This window comes from Lipotes vexillifer, unplaced genomic scaffold (assembly GCF_000442215.2).
Source record: "Lipotes vexillifer unplaced genomic scaffold, Lipotes_vexillifer_v1.1 scaffold1829, whole genome shotgun sequence".
NCBI lineage: Eukaryota > Metazoa > Chordata > Mammalia > Artiodactyla > Lipotidae > Lipotes > Lipotes vexillifer.
The window spans coordinates 958,326-976,659 of record NW_006790200.1 but is presented as its reverse complement, the minus strand read 5'-3'; the positions used below and the strand labels follow the sequence as shown (position 1 = coordinate 976,659).

The following is an 18,334-nucleotide window of genomic DNA, read 5'->3' as shown; positions in this document are numbered from 1 at the left end:
AATGCTGCCATGGACCTTCGTGTACAGGTTTTTGTGAGGATGTATGTTTTCAGTGCTCTGGGGATTGTACCTTGGAGTAGAATTGCCAGTCACATAATCCTGGTGGGTTTTTAATGGGAGAATTTGCTTCAAAATAGATGTAGCAGGCTTCCCTGGTGGCGCAGTGGTTAAGAATCCGCCTGCCAATGCAGGGGACACGGGTTCAAGCCCTTATCTGGGAAGATCCCACGTGCCACAGAGCAACTAAGCCCATGCGCCACAACTACTGAGCCTGCACTCTAGAGCTCGCACAGCACAACTACTGAGCCCGCGGGCCACAACTACTGAAGCCTGTGTGCCTAGAGCCCATGCTCGGCAACAAGAGAAGCCACAATGAGAAGCCCACGCACTGCGACGAAGAGTAGCCCCCGTGCACCACAACTAGAGAAAGCCCGCACGCAGCAACAAAGACCCAACACAGCCAAAAATAAATAAATAAAATAAAATAAATTTTAAAAAACATAAAAAAAGAGCAATGTACTTGAGAAATAGATGTAGCTAAAGAGAAACTGATTTCAATTCACATTAGAAGAAACAAAAAGGAAACAAACATCAAATACTATTTTTTTAAAAAAAAGGATAATACTAACAATAAAAAGAGCAGTTAACATGCTGCCATGCGCCCTCCTCTGTGCCACGTATCTTGCTAGGAAATTGGTACATACCATGAGGTTTAATCCCCTCAATAATCCTACAGTGTTCTAATTATCTCTCTCCTACAGATGAAGAAATGGGTTCAGACCCCAGGATGTCAGGCTCCCCAAGATCACACAAGAAGTGAGCACAGATCTGAATGCGGCAGGTGTGCCTGGCTCCAAGGGGCCAGCAGAGACAGCAGACCACTGGAACATTCCTCACCAGCACCCATGGTCTAAATTCCCCATCAAAGAGACTTGGGTCAAATTAAAAAACAAACATTAAACAATATTCCGCTTTTGGAAAACACGTAGAGAAGCTAAATTAAAAAGAAGGAAAACATCCAATTTGCACAAAGGGACGTTATTCTGTGGGTATGTGAGCTCTTCAGATATGTGAGCGGTGAGTGGACATTCCTCTGGCAGCGGTGCTCAGGTGGACTGAGGGTGAGCAGGGCTGGGGGCAAGGCCAGTTAGGAGGCTGTCAAAGCAGGCTGCGGAAAGGGAGGGCTGGGAGTGGAGGAGGAAGAGGAACTTCGAGAATACTGGAGTGCCTGGATGCAAAGGATGAGAGAGACAAGGATCAGAGAGCAGAGGTGTGCGCAGGAGGCTGGGGCAGGGAGGAGCTTGGCTCTGGGTGTCACCCCTACCTCCTGCGGCCAGCGGTCCTGCCACTGGGCTCAAGAATGAGGCAAGATCCTTGCCAACACATCACTGATAAAAACCATCCACGGGGTGCCCTCCCGTTTGCACACAACTTGCCTCTTTCCAAGGCTGCTCTGTAATGTGCTAGACTTCTCGCTGGAGACCTGAACTGTTCACTATTTTATGAACCTCTTAAATTCCTAAAAGAGTCAATAGAGACAGAAAGTGTCATTCAAGAACATGTACTGATCGTCTCCTTGAAGTCTCCCTGCAGAGTGTGGCATGGCGACTGCCCTGCACACAATGAACGCTAAGAGAGCACTGACTGACAGAAGAAATTACATTCCCATTAGCGCCGCACAGCTGTGTTTTCAATTCCGCTGATTCAATATTTCCCATCAGAAACAGCTTGTGGTGTTTCAATATTGCAAATGGTTTACCCTCGTGCACATAAAGGCACAAAGTATATGTAGTTGTCTTTTGTGATCAAAGAGAAAGCTGTCTGTGCAGCAATCTGAGGCCCATCAACAATGATTCAGAAAGCAATCCTTTCCTCTCCTGTGAAATTAAATCTGGCAATCAAAGTGAAAAGAAGCTAGGCTGGCTCTGCCAGTTAAGAAACAAAGAGAGCCAAAGGATATGCGGCATACTGGAAACTCAAGGGCAGAACAGTTCATTACTCCAATGTGTCCAACCAGACACGCGCTATCCAGTGTGGTAACCACTAAGCCACCTGTAGCTCTCCACATTAATCAATGTTAAGTAAGATTAAAAATGCAACCCCTTACTCACACCAGCCACATTTCAAGTGATCTATGGCCACGTGTGGCAGAGGCTACATTGGGCGGCAGAGATACAGAATATCCATCACCATAGAAAAATCTCTGACAGCGCTGAGCCAGACCAGCCATGTGGTCAGATCTGAAAAAAACATGGCTCTATTCTGTACCCACTGACTGATATTATCGGTTGACTTTTCTGGACAGATATCCTCAAGTATGTTTTCAGACTTTGGATTTGACAGCTCAGTAAAATACTTTTTCTCATTTGGGGTTGCCAAGTTAACATTTTGTCAAGTAAGGCTGCCACCAGATTACTAGCCTGTAAGGCCCATCACCGCACACATCGTGCCCAGCATCATATCCCCTGTACCTAAAACAATGCCTGGTTCATAGTATGTGCTTAATAATTATTTGCTAGATAAGTGATTATACATGCACACATAGACATACTTATTTTTTTCATTTTATTTTTGGTGAAAACTTTGTCACTGACTGGCACCAGTCACCTGAAAGGTGTTTGGGTTCTACAAATACCCACACACCCACACACACACCCACACACCCCCCCACACACACACAATCACCCACACCCACACACACACACACACACACACACAAACACACACACACACACACACACGAGGCTGGATTAAGTTAATAAACACTTGTAACAAAATATTACAAATCACAATGGGCTTCTCTAAATTGTATATTTCATAATCAACCATGGGTGGAGTGAGGGGAAGAAACTGTTTGCTTTTCAAAAGCACCAGAGTGCCCTCTTGTGGTAAAAGAAAGTACCTGTGTGGTCACAATTTTTATTCTAAAAAACAAGTTACTTTACATTTCTAGTAACACATTAAAACCTGTATTGACCTGTAATTACTCTGTGAATCAGCCCAAATATGTATGCCAATAGTTAACTGTAAAATCTGGCAAGTTGTGTTTGTGAAAAAGATAATTAAGAATGATTTATCACAGAACTATCCAACGGGGTCATCCATACATATACCTAGGAAACAGTGTCATGAGAACTGCTCTTTGGATTTGACATTCTGGAGTTTCTGTTTATCCTCTGGTTTTTAAAAAAACCCTACTTTCAAGTTCAAGGCAGTGTTGTACATACAGTTTATTCCTCTTTTGGTCTAACATCAACAATAATCTTTGCCGCATCCAACTTATTTTCCACTTTTATATTAATATCCTTGTTCTGTTGTTTCCTCATACAAACCATTCTTTAAAACTCTGTGTTGGACAAAGGATTAATCTCCAAAATATATAAACAGCTCATGAAGCTCAATATCAAAAAAAGAAACAACCCAATCAAAAAATGGGTATAAGACCTAAATAGACATTTCTCCAAAGAAGACATACAGAGGGCCAAGAAGCACATGAAAAGCTGCTCAACATCCCTAATTATTAGAGAAATGCAAATCAAAACTACAATGAGGTATCACCTCACACCGGTTAGAATGGGCATCATCAGAAAATCTACAAACAACAAATGCTGGAGAGGGTGTGGAGAAAAGGGAACCCTCTTGCACTGTTGGTGGGAATGTAAACTGATACAGTCACTGTGGAGAACAGTATGGAGGTTCTTTAAAAAACTAAAAATAGAATTACCATTTGACCCAGCAATCCCACTACTGGGCATATACCCAGAGAAAACCATAATTCCAAAAGACACATGCATCCCAATGTTCATTGCAGTTCTATTTACCATAGCCAGGTCATGGAAGCAACCTAAATGCCCATCGACAGACAAACGGATAAAGAAGATGTGGTGTATACAATGGAATATTACTCAGCCATAAAAAGGAACGAAATTGGGTCATTTGTAGATGTGGATGGACCTAGAGACTGTTATACAGAGTGAAGTCAGTCAGAAACAGAAAAACAAATACCATATATTAACGCATATATGTGGAATCTAGAAAAAAGGTACAGATGAACCGGTTTGCAAGGCAGAAATAGAGACACAGATGTAGGGAACAAACGTATGGACACCAAGGAGGGAAAGCGGGGGGAGGGATGGGGGTGGTGGGATGAACTGGGAGATTGGGATTGACATGTGTACACGAATATGCATAAAACAGATAATAAAAACCTGAAGAAAAAAAAAAACTGTGTTATGGTTGTGCTTTTACACTTTATAGGCAGTGATAAATCACACTCAAAGTGGGTTTTCAATTAAAAGATTAAAATGTGACTTTGATCATTTTAGATGGCTTTTGCAAATTTCAACTTGATATTCTATGGCCTTGCAGGGGTAAAGGACACCTACATTGGTCAGTTCCAGCCAAGGCAGAACTTTCTGGTTCTACTGATCAATGATGTAGGATGCTTCTTTCGGTGACAGGGTAGGAAAAACTGACTTATCCATGATGATCCTAGTAAGTGTGGTCCATGTGAAATAGAGAAGAATCACTATCTGAATAAGACATCAAGATGCTCACGAATTCTAAGTCAGCAACCCCATATGGGGGCGGGAGGCAGGAAGAGGGATCTTTAAAAGGCAGTCTCAGATTGCAATTGGCGGCCACTAGCATCTGAGCCTCCTGGGTGTTTGTTCTTATACAGTATTCCTCAGATGTACTCAAGAATGTAAACGACAGCTCTATACAGTTTAACTATGAATTTGCATTCTTCTTAAATTCTGCAAGTAAAGAACTACTGTGGATATAACCAATTTCAATACTGAGCAACTGTCAGGAAATGTCCTGTTTGTGTTTGCTGACTGACTTTTGCTTCAAGCAAACACAAACAGGACTTGTAAACTTTTTCCGTCTGTCTTCCATTATTTTGACCATTGTTGGTATGAAGCATGTTGTCCTGTTTCTCCTCAGTTTCATCTTCTTCTCTAGCTAAACAATCCCAGGGGGTATTCTCTACTGCTAATCACTTCCATGGTTTTATTCTGTTTCCTTTTTTTTTTTTTTTTTTTGGCAGTACACGGGCCTCTCACTGTTGTGGCCTCTCCCGCTGCGGAGCGCAGGCTCCGGACGCACAGGCTCAGCGGCCATGGCTCACGGGCCCAGCCGCTCCGTGGCACTTGGGATCTTCCCGGACCGGGGCACGAACCCGTGTCCCCTGCATCGGCAGGCGGACTCTCAACCACTGCGCCACCAGGGAAGCCCTCTGTTTCCTTTTTCTCTCACAAGTCACTGGGCTCGGATCTAAGAATATTCTAAGGATAATCCGCCAGTAAATAAAATAGTTCTGATGTTTCATATTACTTTAACAAAAAGCTAGAATTACATTCATATATTAATCTAAAGCTATTTATGCTAGAAAAATAAAGACCATAAATAAGTTTATATTACAGAAATGGGTAAACTTCAATTTAGAGACCAGAACTAAATTAGGAAAGTTTTCAACACGTTTCCTCTAGAACATAATACTATTACCGACTTTCTAGGACAAACCATCTCTTACTGATGTTAACAGGAAACAATAACCACATTTTTTTTCTAAAGGTCAGCAAGGTTTTCATTATAAGCTGTTTGTGTATATGGTTTTTAACCTTGTGCATGTTATCTTAATTTCGTCTTTTTTTTTTTTAAAGAGGCAGCCAAGAATGAAGGAGAATAAGCTCATATCTAGATCAATTTCTTTTATTTCCAACACTTGGGACTATTTAATTTTAAAGTGAGAGCAAGGAAAAGTTCACGTCTGCCGAGTGTTTGTTACATACAAAGTATTACTTTAAAGGTACTACTTGATATGTGCTCATTCAAAAAGCTGTATGGAGTGTGCTCTACCCAGAACACACAGTGCCTGTTTAAGAGCAACTCCAGCATGTAGGAAAATCTTCCAGGTTGAATAACGTAGTCTATAGAAACTAGCACGGAATACCTGGACACATCGTCACCGCTCACTAACAAAATGTTCTGGGACAAACAGTGACACAAATTGGTATCTGATGACCCACACCCCATGCCTTTTCTACATCACTGTCTGTCTTGGACTAAGGTTAAGGAATATGTTTGCCTCACTTGTTCAGCGCCTAGTAAAGATGGGAGGGACGACAGGAAGGAAAGAGCCCAGCAATTGGAAATCTTAGGTTCAAATTCTGACTCCAACTCAAAATTTGTGAGTTTTAATGAAGAAATCACTTAAACTTCTTTGACCCTAAGCCTCTCCTAGTACCACAGGGACTGCTGGTCCTCCCAGCACCAACACCATGGGGGAGGGAGGAGGTAATGGGTGTGAGAGCACCAGCAGAATGGTCTCTGTCAGACACTCGATAAATGTTTAACGACTCTCAGAGTTACCTGAGCTCCATCCTAGAGGAGAACCAGCAGACTCCAGAGCAAACAAAGCAAGGCAAGCAACAGGAGAAGCCCTCCCAGAAATGACAGCTGCCATCAACACGGACTGCAGCTCGGAGACTCTCAAACTGCTTTAACGCTGCGCTACAGACACAGACTGTATTCCTTACCCCACCACACACACACACACACACACACACACACACACATCACTACTTCTTTCTAACCTTCAGACTCCACAATGACTCACTCCTTGAAATTCCCAGGTTAAACACAAGTGGAAAAGGAGCTACTGGCCCTTTTCTAGGACCGTCCGCCCATGAATCAAGCTCTCCTCGTGCACCACTCCAAGCACTGGATGGGCCACTGGATACTCAACCCAACAGACTATGAGGTGGGCACTCAACCTAGCCCATTCTACCAAGGAGGGCACGAGCGCTGAGACCACAGGGCTAACTGGTAGCAGAGCTGGGGTCTGGCTGCAGAGCTACTCACACAGCTGCTCTGCGTCCCAGAGAGAAATGATAACCAAAGTCCCATAGTTCCAAACATGTGCTGGAAATTTTAAACCTGGCACAATCCCCACCTACTCCTATCACAATAATACTAAAGTCTAAGAAAAACCTTCCAGTTATCGGTGGGCCTAACAATCTTTTAATCATCAAACCACATCCCCCCATGATAGAGATTATACCCATTTTACAAACACTAAGACTCAAAGAACACTTGCAAAAGAAGACAAAACCAGAATTTGTTGACATCAAAACCAAAACTTTTCAGCTTCCTCTTATCCAAAGAAAAAGTGAAAATAAAACTGCACTCCAATTATGTCTTGAACTGAGAATTCTGACAATAACTTGGCAGTTATGTCAAAACTTTAAATATATATACCCTATGACCTACCAACCCTACTTCCAGGATCTTTCTTACAGAAATACTACTACGAATAAACAAAGACATGTATACAAGGATGTTTACCGCCATCAGCGGTTGTAAGAGCAAAACCAAAAACAAGGTGAATATCCATCCAGTTAGCTACACTGTGACACAAATACATGATAGAAAACCACTGTAGCCAGTTAAAAGAATGAGGTAGCTCTAGACACACTGACAAGATACCCTGGCTATACTAGTAAGCAAAAAAAGCAAGTGACAGAATATGTGCGATATGATCCTATTTTTATTTAAAAATAAACTGTGTGGATATATATGTTGTAGAGATACAGGAGAAGGCCTGAAAGACTATGTAACTTCCTTGCGAAGAAAAAACTTAGGGGCTAATAGGGCTCGTCTCTCATGTTTTACTTCATAGAAGTCTGGATTTGTTTGAAGTTAACAATTACTTTTGACATAACAGTATACAATTTTGAAATAAAACGGATTTGAGAGGCTAATTTTCTAGATGGAATACGGTAGTTTAGAAATGCCCTTAAAACGTAAATTTCTTTCTCCCATTTACAAGCCTGGGAGGGCACAGGAAGGGGAGCAATGCCACAAAATCCTCTTCTAAAAGCTCACTCGGGATGCTAACCTAAGTCTCATTTCAGAGGTTTGTAAAGTTAGCAATGCCTCTTTTCAGACTACATCAGAAATGACATCAATGTCAAGATGAAGGCAAAATTAACAATCTTAAAAAGGAAACATGTAAAATACTTAGACAAAACAAATAACTAAAACTGCAGAGTTCTACTACACTTTATTCAAAAATTGGCCCTACCTCCTAATTGAGAGACCTGAAAGTCTAGTGTCCAAATGTAAATACCCACCACGTGTTCAAAAATAATCTTCAAACTTGAACCGTAATCTTTGGAAGTTACACACACCACAATCCACCTTTGCACAGGTAATTTTATTCTCTCCTGTGGGTGTCAAGTGCTCACAGATTGTAATTTGAAACATTCAGAAAGCACATACCTGAATACTGTCACATTTCTTTACATCACAATTCAATAACTATTAAACAATTATGTCTACTAAATACAGTGAACAAAATGGTATAACTGTTTACACCATTCCCTTGTACACAAGGCTTCTGTCACAACAGCAACAAATGGAATTAATGCATACCACAATATTGATGAAGACCTTCTTTTTAAATAAACTATTCTGTTTATAAATAAACTCTGATTTTTTTTTTAGTACACATTTACAGACCTGATCAATAAAAAGAAACAAGACATATAGTTTCCTTTTAAAAACAAAATGTTGACAAATGGACCACTACGAGAGAACGCGAATAGGAAAGGGGGTGAGAAGCAAGCAAAGGGTAAGAGAGAGTTAAAAGTACAGCCATACTACAACCTATGTCTGTTAGCAAACACCGACACCAACATGAGGGCAGGGCTATCTGGGGGGCTCATTTTACTTGAATTCCAGCAAGTTGCAATCGATCTTGTAGTACACATAGGGGTAATATTCCTGTTGACTCAGGTTTAAGCCTGGAATATCCATAGGAGCCTATTGAAAAATCAGATGATTATTCAACTAAGTACTTAAAGAAACTAAACAAGAAAAAAAGTATTACCATTCATAGGCATACCTTGGAGATATTGCAGGTTCTGTTCCAGACCACCACAGTAAAGTGAGTGGTTTCCCAGTGCATATAAAAGTTATGTTTACACTATACTACAGTCTATTAAGTGTGCAACAGCATTATGTCTTGAAAAACAATGTACATACACCTTAATTCAAAAATACTTTATTGCTAACAAATGCAAACCATCATCTGACAATGCAGGGTTGCCACAAACCTTCAATTTGTAAATTGAAAAGTGCATTATCTGTAAAGTTCAATAAAGTGAAGCACAGCAAAACAAGGTATGCCTGTACCTTCTTAATGAACATCTACTCTGGGCTAAGTTTATACATTTTTGCTAATTTAATCTGAGTTTGGCATTGCTAACTCCATTTTGCAAATGAGAAAACAATCTCTGAAAGGCTGACTTGAGACCTCCCTGGTGGTCCAGCGGTAAAGAATCCACCTTACAATGCAGAGGATGTGGGTTCGATCCTTCGTCAGGGAACTAAGATCCCACATGCCACAGAGCAACTAAGCCCGTGTGTCACAACTACTGAGCTCACGTGCCCTGGAGCCTTCGCGCCACAACTAGAGAAGAGAAAATCCGCGCGCCACAACGAAAGATCCTGCATGCCTCAAGGAAGATCCCGCATGCCACAACTAAGACCTGACGCGGCCAAAAATAAATTTAAAAAAATAAATAAATAATAAATAAATCTTTAAAAATAAATAAATAAATAAAGGCTGACTTGCCCTAGGGAACAGAATGAGTAGTAAAGCCAGATTGAAGCACTCTCTGCCCTCAAAGCCTGTGTGTGTTTAACCATCACCCCACCATCCTTTCTTATGCACACTGTATAAAATTACTTCTTTAATCTCAGGCTTGGTGTACTGAGTTTAGGAGACACATGGCTTATAAAATGCTGGATAAAAATAAGCCAAGTGTGATTTTTACAGACACCACTTATGACATATGCATGTTGTAAGAATTTACTGGTAGGAAATTATGTATCAAACAGTTAGACTTCACATATTACCAACTTTACAAAATGCAGAGTCATTTCCTGCATTTTCTTCTATCAAGAAACCCTGATTTTTTTCATGGGTTCTAACTAATGCACATGTGAAATACTGCCGTCCTAAACTAAAGAGAAAAAAAAATCAGCAAGATATTTGAAACCAAAAACATAAAAGCCTATTACAATTTTAAACAACAGCAACAACGAGAAGCACACATACTATTTGTATCTTTCTGTTTAAAAAGAACACATAAACACGTACCATTTTAGAGAAATGACAGAGTTCCCTTTAAAATGCTCGTCTATGGACTCCACTACTTCTACCAAATAAAGTTACAATAACTACTTATTTTCTTGCTCTCTGCAATTTATAACTTTTGTAAATAACTAGTATCACTGGTTGTGTGTGTATTTCTGCAGCTATAAACATCGGATCTGTGGGAGGCCCGCGTACAGCCAAAAAAACCAAAGAACAAAAAACATCGGATCTACAGCAAGATAACAACTGGCTTTTAGAAATACCAAGAAGCAACTAGTAAAATGGGGTATACAAGGTAAATTATTTGCTAAGCTATCAGGTAAATTAATTACTAACAAATTGAGAATCTTAAAGCAACTTTCAAAAGGTTAAATAACCTCTTATCTTCTTCCAATAATTTTTTCTGAAATTCATCCAGTTCCTCCTCTACCAGGTTGTCTAATAAATACTTACATCAATAATAGCTGCTGCACTGCTATCTAGATGTTTATACAATTCATATAATACTTCTCTTAGTTTCTTCATCGTTTTCTTATTGGGCTGAAGGAGCATTGCTTGGAAGTTCACTGGCAAGCCATACCTTATAAATAAGCAGAAATACAGGATGTAACACAAGCAAACATATGCAGAGATTTTCTTTTTAAAGCAAATACTCTCATACTCTTCTAATTTAATCACAGTTAATGGGGAAAGGGTACCTCACTTTAATGACTATGTTTACAAGTTCAACTAATATACACAGAAACTCAAACCTTCTCTGGTCCTCAATGTCCATTGCAAATCTTTCTTTAGGATGAGAGCCAACTGTCTACTAGGAATTACTTTTAATTACTCTTCAATGTTTAAGGTAACCTATGAATACCCTCGGCAGACAGTGGTAATATGTAAACTTAGTACAGTGTCTCTAGGTATCTGCAGGGAATTGGCTCCAGGACCACTGTGGATACCAAAATCCACGGATGCTCAAGTCCCTTAAATAAAATGGTGTAGTGTTTGCATATAACCTACACATATCCTCCAGTATACTTTAAAATCATCTCTAGATTACTTATAATACAATGTAAATGCTATGTAATTAGTTGTAAGTAAAATGCAAATGCTATGTAAATCGTTGCTAGTGCTCAGTAAATTCAAGTTTTGCCTTCTGGAACTTTCTGGAGTTTCTTTTTCGAATATTTTCAATCCGCGGTTGGTTGAACCCCTGGATTCAGAACCCAAGAACATGGAGGGCTTTCATGATAATAAACAACATGAGACTATTACCCACATCTACTATGAAAATTCAAAGAAATTTACAAATAGTGAGCATGACTGCAGATAAGCATTTTGATATATTTCTAATATGAGCAACATGTACAGAGGATCACAAGATGATTGAGATTTTAAGTACCTCAAAATAAAAAAATATTTTAGGTTAACTGAAATGAGGATTTCAAATAAGGCATCGTTAGGTATACTGCGTACCAAACTACATGTAAAATATCTGAATGATCTTCTTTTAAACAAACATTGGCTAATATTTCATAATCTACATTTAACTTAAGTACATAATAAGAAAAGAATCAGAGAGCACAGCAGCGTGATCTCTTTCTTCAAACCCGGTATTAAGGGACAAGACCAACATGCACGTAATAAGCAGTATGACACCGACAATCTCTCCCTCACGATTGGCCCTTTGGTTTCTCCAAATCAATTTCCTATTAGTAGACTGTGTTTTAATAAAGAGGTCCAATGTAAAGGGATCTATAAATTCTTTAGTTCCAAGTTTCTCAATTAACTTCCTTTACCTCAAAACAGACTCAACAAAAACCCTCAACGCTTTTACATGAATCCACGCAATAAATGCCTCACTGAAATTCACTTTCAGCCACCGTACAAGTGGTCCCTAGAGAAAGAGAGAAAAAAAAAAAAATCACCAAAAATTTGGTCCTGAAGATGGCAGTTAGAAATTAGATAAATCAAGTATTTTTAAAGGAGCAACTATCCAGTAAGAATCTTTAGGAGCATTAAGTCACATTATAATTCACTTTTAAAATGTTTCATTATTCTCATTATCTTGGATACTTTACCTTAAATTAGATGAAAAGATTAAGCCACTACTCTATAACCTCAGTAGATACAAAAATCCACTGAATCTATTCACTACACAGAAAAAGGTATATATATATATATATTTTTTTTTTTCTTTCTTTTTTTTGGCCACACCACGTGGCTTGTAGGATCTTAGTTCCCTGACCAGGGATCGAACCCACGCCCCTTGCAGTGGAAGTGCAGAGTCCTAACCACTAGAGCACCAGGGAAATCCCAAAAAGGCCTATGTTTTAATGAAAGTCATTTAAAGTGACATAGAATATAGACGTGTCCTTCTACACGTTTGAAAACCAAAATATAACAATCGAAATTTACTATCCAATACTCTTAAACATTTTATACATTTAAAATAGAAGTCAATTACACACAACTTCTCAGGAATAACGAAAAATAGCTATGTAGTAAGTCATTTAATATCCCTAGGTGTTAGTTTTCTCATCTGTAAAATCAGGGGGTTGATCTAGATCCCTAAAACCTGTTCATCATGTTCTAAATTTTTAATGGTTCTATTATGTAGTATATATTCTTTCTGAATTTATTCAGTACTTCTAAATAAAAACACTTCTTTAAAGAAACAAATGACAAATAACTTATTACCACCTCTCCATACTTAAAAGACACACATGATCAGTTCAGCTAATAGTTATTTAGATAACATTATTAGGCTCATTTGGATGTAACAATCAATTTATGAAAAAAGGATAATACAACAAGGTGAAAGTCTTTGGTTAAAATATCTGTTCTTTAAAAGTGATCTGGAACTCCCCAACAAGTTGGTTTTATTTGACATTACTTGGTTAGGGTTAGTTTTCTCCCAACTGATATGCAATCAATGGTTTATAAAGTACTTGGAAATAATTTTAAATGGAATATGCTTTCATTTCCTCTTGCATCACAAGAGAAATACATTTTCACTCATCATGTTTCCCCTTCCATACAAGCTTTAGTCTTCACAATAATCCTGCACTTGAGATGGCAAGAAAGTCAACACCATCTTTCACTCACAATTCCATCCCTGTTCTCCACTGTGCCTAGAACATACTAACTCACCAGTGGTTTAAATACAAATTCCTCCAATAAAAGACTGCATGCAGCATTAAAAAAATCTGCCTCAAAAAATGAAATTTCTTACTGAAGAGAGAGAACTACTACTTAACTAAAATAACCCCTCACTATATGGGTATTAATTAAAACACTGCATTTAAACTCAATTTCTGATATGGACTTAAGGGGGGTTAATTTTAAGATAATATATTTTAAGATTAGGATTCACAGATCTCAGCTTGCTTAGAGAAAACTTATTTTGATTATTTAGTAGGAAAAAATGCTAGAATCAAATGTCTCAAAAGCAAAATCAGAAAAGTTTTGTTTTCTTTTAAATTAAAGAAAAGCAGTACCACTTTTTCTTCTGCTTAACACTGATAATACTAAGTATTAAAAACGCATACAAATTGCTTTTTCTTGTCGGTAGAAAGCCTGTTCATTTCTTCTTTGTCTGCTTTCATCTCCTCTTCATTATACTGGAAGTCACGAACGATGAATCTAAATTGGGGGGGAAGAAAAACCAAAATTGTCCACACCATGTATAGGTGATCTAACAAATTAAAAAATAAAAAATAATAATCTTACTTGTTTTCCCTGGCTTTGTGTCTGAAGTCATCAACTGCCTTCCTAAACAAGGTGACATTACACAGGTAACTGTCTTGGTCCTCTGAGAGAACACTAAAGAAAGAAAGACCAAGTCCATTTAAAGCTTTATATTTATGGCTCACGTTCATATTGAGGGCAGAATTCAGAAACAGGGGCAGGAAGAGGAGGAACAGACAGTAGGGTATGGCAGCCCTTCCCAAACCACTTCAGTGCTTTTCATCTGTACTGCCTCCGCACTGAAGACACTCAGTGTTTATGATGTTTTTATTTACGGTGCCTTAACAGCCCCCTAGTGCATTCCGTCCTAACCAACAAAATTAAACATTAAATCAAGTAAAGCATCCAAACTCAAGAATCATGCTTTACAATCTCTATCAGCACTAGGCCAGCTGAGGGAAAATTGTCCAGCACCTGGCTGGTTTCCAGAATCTCCTTACTTCCTTGCTAAGCACCCTCATCTCTTCTGGTGACTGAATTCTCTCTTCCTCTCTCCAGTCCAGCCCTGACCCATGAGTCCCGGCCCACCCCTTTTAACTTCTGCCCTCTCAAAACTATTATCCTGCGTTCTTGTTCCCAGTGCCCATCAGATCTAAAGCAAGGTAGCTACAAAGTGGACAGAACTCGATAACAAACCTTTAATGATCCTCAGGTTTGCCACAACTGACAGTAATGTGCAAACTGACTGGGATCAAAATAAAGCCAAGGGACTTCTGTGGTGGCCCCGTGGTTAAGAATCCACCTGCCAATGCAGGGGACATGGGTTCGATCCCTGGTCCGGGAAGATCCCACATGCCGTGGAGCAACTAAGCCCGTGCGCCACAACTACTGAGCCTGCACGCCTAGAGCCCGTGCTCCGCAACAAGAGTGAGAAGCCCACGCACCGCAACGAAGAGGAGCCCCATTCACCACAACTAGAGAAAGCCCACACACAGCAACGAAAACCCAACGCAGCCATAAATAAATAAATAAATAAATAAATAAATAAATAAATAAATAAGTTTGTTAAGGGAAAAAAAACAAAGTCAAATCCAACTTGACAGGCTACCTCAGATCCTAACAATATTCCACCACTATCATATTCACCTTTTAAACTTATCTTAACCTTAACTGATCTTTTTAACTTTAGTGCTTTGCTGTTTTGAAGGTCCATGCAAACAAAGGGGTGGGGACCAGAGATGTGGACAACGTCAAACAGCAGGTTCCATGACAGTGAAAAAGATGGAAAGAAGGCTCAGGTTCAAGAGTTGGGTTACAGTTTAAGATGCCAGACCTAAAGCCTTTCTAGAGGTTGAGGGTGAGGCCAAGGGAACAGCTACAGAAATCAAGTGGGCTGGGTCTCCAGGCTGGGTCTCCAAACTCACTCTCTTCGTTTAGTTCTACTGCTGTGTAGAAACAGTAACACTAGCTCCTCACACACACAACCAGGCCGAGAGGAAACGAAAGTGCCTCACGGCATTTTCAGTCTCCCATGGGCGTGGCAGTGCTTCTGGAGCCTACTAGCTCATCCTGCTGCTTCTGACTTCTTACCTCTCTCCTAAGACTCGGTCCTGCCATCTGCTCTGCTCCCCAATCAACCTACCCACTTCATTGCCAAGGCATCTTCCCTGCTTTTCTTCATAAAAGTTATCTTTGCAGCCCCTGCTCCAAAACACAAAAGAAACTTTTCTTTGAACAATGGCTAGTGTCGTTTTTTCTAGGCCTTCCTCGCTAGAATCCTCTGGTTCACCTGGAACTCCGGCTCCCTGAACAACAGCTTCTGTGAAGCACCAGTCAGTTTGTGGTGCTGTTTTTCCAACAACAGAGAAAAGGCCGAAGTCAGCCAGCGACGTAACCCAACCGGATTATCTTAACAAGCAAAAGTAGACAGACAAAAAGCTAAGTGGTAATTCTGAAAGTACAAGTGACAATCACCTCTTTCTGAACAGTTTTTCCAACAGAAAGCAGCAGAACAGCAGCTCAGCCTCTCAGCTTCTTTGGCCTTTAACTCTGACTTGGCATTTATACACATCCCTGCACTTAACCGCCCAATGATGGCAATATTTCACATGGTCCAATCTTTCAAGATTTATGTAGAATATTTTGCAAATAGCTAGATTTTGTGTGTTTTTTAGGTGAAATTATTTCTTTCAGGTTTAAAGATGGTTTTTTTCAATCCATTCTTCTTCCTCAAAAGTCCACTTTCATCTTCACTGCTTCCAAGAGTAACCACTCAGGTATTGTGCCAAAAAGCAACAAGTGACAGTGTTACTACTTGTAATTCACTTTAAAATAAAGCACTTAGAACAATGACCAGCACACAGTAATCACTCAAAAATGTTAGTTATTATGATGAGTGAAAAATCCAACGTCAAGTCATAGAGATCTTTCCTAAACAGAAGTACAAAATTCCAGACTAACCCACTGAAACCTGTCTGCCCCACGTGAACTAAGCAACCTCTTCAGGTGCTGGCTGAGCTACTGCATTGTTGTCAATGACTAAATTTAAATAACTTTTCAAGTCAATGATTCCAAAAGTCTTTAGACTGATAAATAGGTGAACAGCTGTTTTCACTGAGTGAGGAAGGGCTGGGGACTCTCAGGTGGTCAGTGAGCACTCAGGGGTCATTCAGAAGACAGGTATTGCCTATACTGAACTGTTGGCATCTGAAATTTTTTTTCCTTTTAACTACACTAGAGTGACTTTTCAAAAGATGTAAGTCTGAAGTAATATTTCTAAAGTCCTTCTTTCCGCATAAAGCTGGGCCTACACGCTGCTGCCCTGGACTAGGCTCGCACAGCACAGGGTGGGAGGACATTCTGTGCGCTGGGCCCTCACTGTCCTCCTCTCCCTGCCCCCAACGTAAAGACAACCTCTGTGACTTTTAGGGTCTCCAGAGCACAAAGGTCTAGGAAGGCGTCATCCGTCAGGAATGCTGCTGACGAAGCAGCTTCGGAGGAAAACCAGCATTAAGACACAACCTCAATCTTCAGTTTACCATGTGAAGGGCCAGTGTGAACGGAAAGTATTCCCCCCAAATGGGAAAAAAAATTCACAATGAGCACAGGTTTGTGGTTTCATTCTCAAAAACATCAACATTTGTGAAACTACAATAATCATATTACCTTCTACTTTATTATCTTATCAAGCCTTAAAAGAACCTCATAATGTGTACAGGGAAGGTGTGATGCTCATTTTACAAAGAAAATGAGGCCCAGAGAAGTTAAAAGACTTACCGCAGGTCACATAGCAAGTTGGTAGCAGAACCAGCAATAGAACTCAGATCCCTGGGTCCAGGACTCTTTCCATTATACTAAGCTACCTCCCATATGACACAATGAAACTGGAAAAGAAAATATTTCATGGGCCTGGCCTTACTAACACCACTTCTTTACTACCTCCTAGACCTTTCTTTCACCATGCTGACGGTATATATATATATACACACTGAGGGATATATATGTATATACAAAACAATTCTTTGGGGCTGCATATACACTGTACTTAATATTTTCTTGAAGAATATCTTGTGTAGAATGGCAGAATGCAGGAAAAAATGACATGCTATGTAGTGTCAAGAGTGCAGGACTTGGAGTCAAAAGACCTGAGTTTTAGTCCTAACTTTGCCACTGCACACTTACACAGCCATATACACTTTAGGCAATGACTTAACTCTTCTGCATTTGTATTTCTTCATCTATGAGAAAAAGTATAACTGCCCAAACTACTTCATGGGATTGCTGCACATATCACATTAGACAGTGAATATTAATCCATAAGTTTAAAATTGCTTAATAAAAGTTTTGTTTTTTTTTTTTTTAAGTACAGATTCAGTAGAATCTATGCTTACTGGAAAGAGATGGTAAATATTTGCGGATCAACAGAGTACCCTAGTAGCCATTTTGGTACACTGCCTTTGTGAGATAAATGAGGAAATATAGACACACAGCAGGTATACAATAAATATTGAAGGAAGAATTTTGAGAGGGTAGCACAGCAGAAAAAGTACCACACCAGAGATCTGGGTTCTAGTTACAGCTCTGTCACTAATGAGATGTGTGACTCTGGGCAAACCACGTCACCTCTGTGGCCTCAAACTTCTACATCTATAAACATGAGTGGGTTGATCAGACTGTACAAAGGCCCTTCCAGGTCTACAGTAGCTAGAGTTAATATAACTCACTTATTTTTAAGGTGAAAATGATGGCTCCAAAATTGTAAAATTCACCACAAAGGAAAGATAAAGATATCTCCTATTCCAACATCCAAACTACCAAAGGAATTCTACGAAAGAAACAGCCTTTACAAAGACTACTACTTACTTGCTAGACCTTGGAACAACCATTTCAGCTAACGTTTCATACTGCTTAATCCAGTCATTGTGGTTTAACCTGCAGAAAAGATACAATTAAGTTACTGGAAGAGAAAAACAAGTCCTACCTTCCTGC

The 18,334-nt window shown here is 39.7% G+C and overlaps 1 protein-coding gene across 2 annotated transcripts in view; it reads right to left on the bottom strand.

Moving 5' to 3' along the window:
* Nucleotides 1–8,202: 8,202 nt before the first annotated feature.
* Nucleotides 8,203–18,334, bottom strand: part of ATP6V1C1 (ATPase H+ transporting V1 subunit C1) — a 39,064-nt gene continuing 28,932 nt past the window's right edge. The window contains exons 8-13 of one of the 2 annotated variants that reach the window (XM_007463261.1): nt 18,209–18,277; nt 13,889–13,981; nt 13,708–13,801; nt 11,956–12,053; nt 10,622–10,748; nt 8,203–8,829 (exon numbers count right to left, since the gene is read on the bottom strand). In XM_007463261.1, coding sequence (XP_007463323.1) covers nt 8,734–8,829; nt 10,622–10,748; nt 11,956–12,053; nt 13,708–13,801; nt 13,889–13,981; nt 18,209–18,277 — 577 coding nt within the window. In that variant the 3' untranslated portion in view covers nt 8,203–8,733. The remainder of the gene's footprint in view (nt 8,830–10,621; nt 10,749–11,955; nt 12,054–13,707; nt 13,802–13,888; nt 13,982–18,208; nt 18,278–18,334) is intronic. The other variant, XM_007463262.1, reaches the window with a different exon arrangement.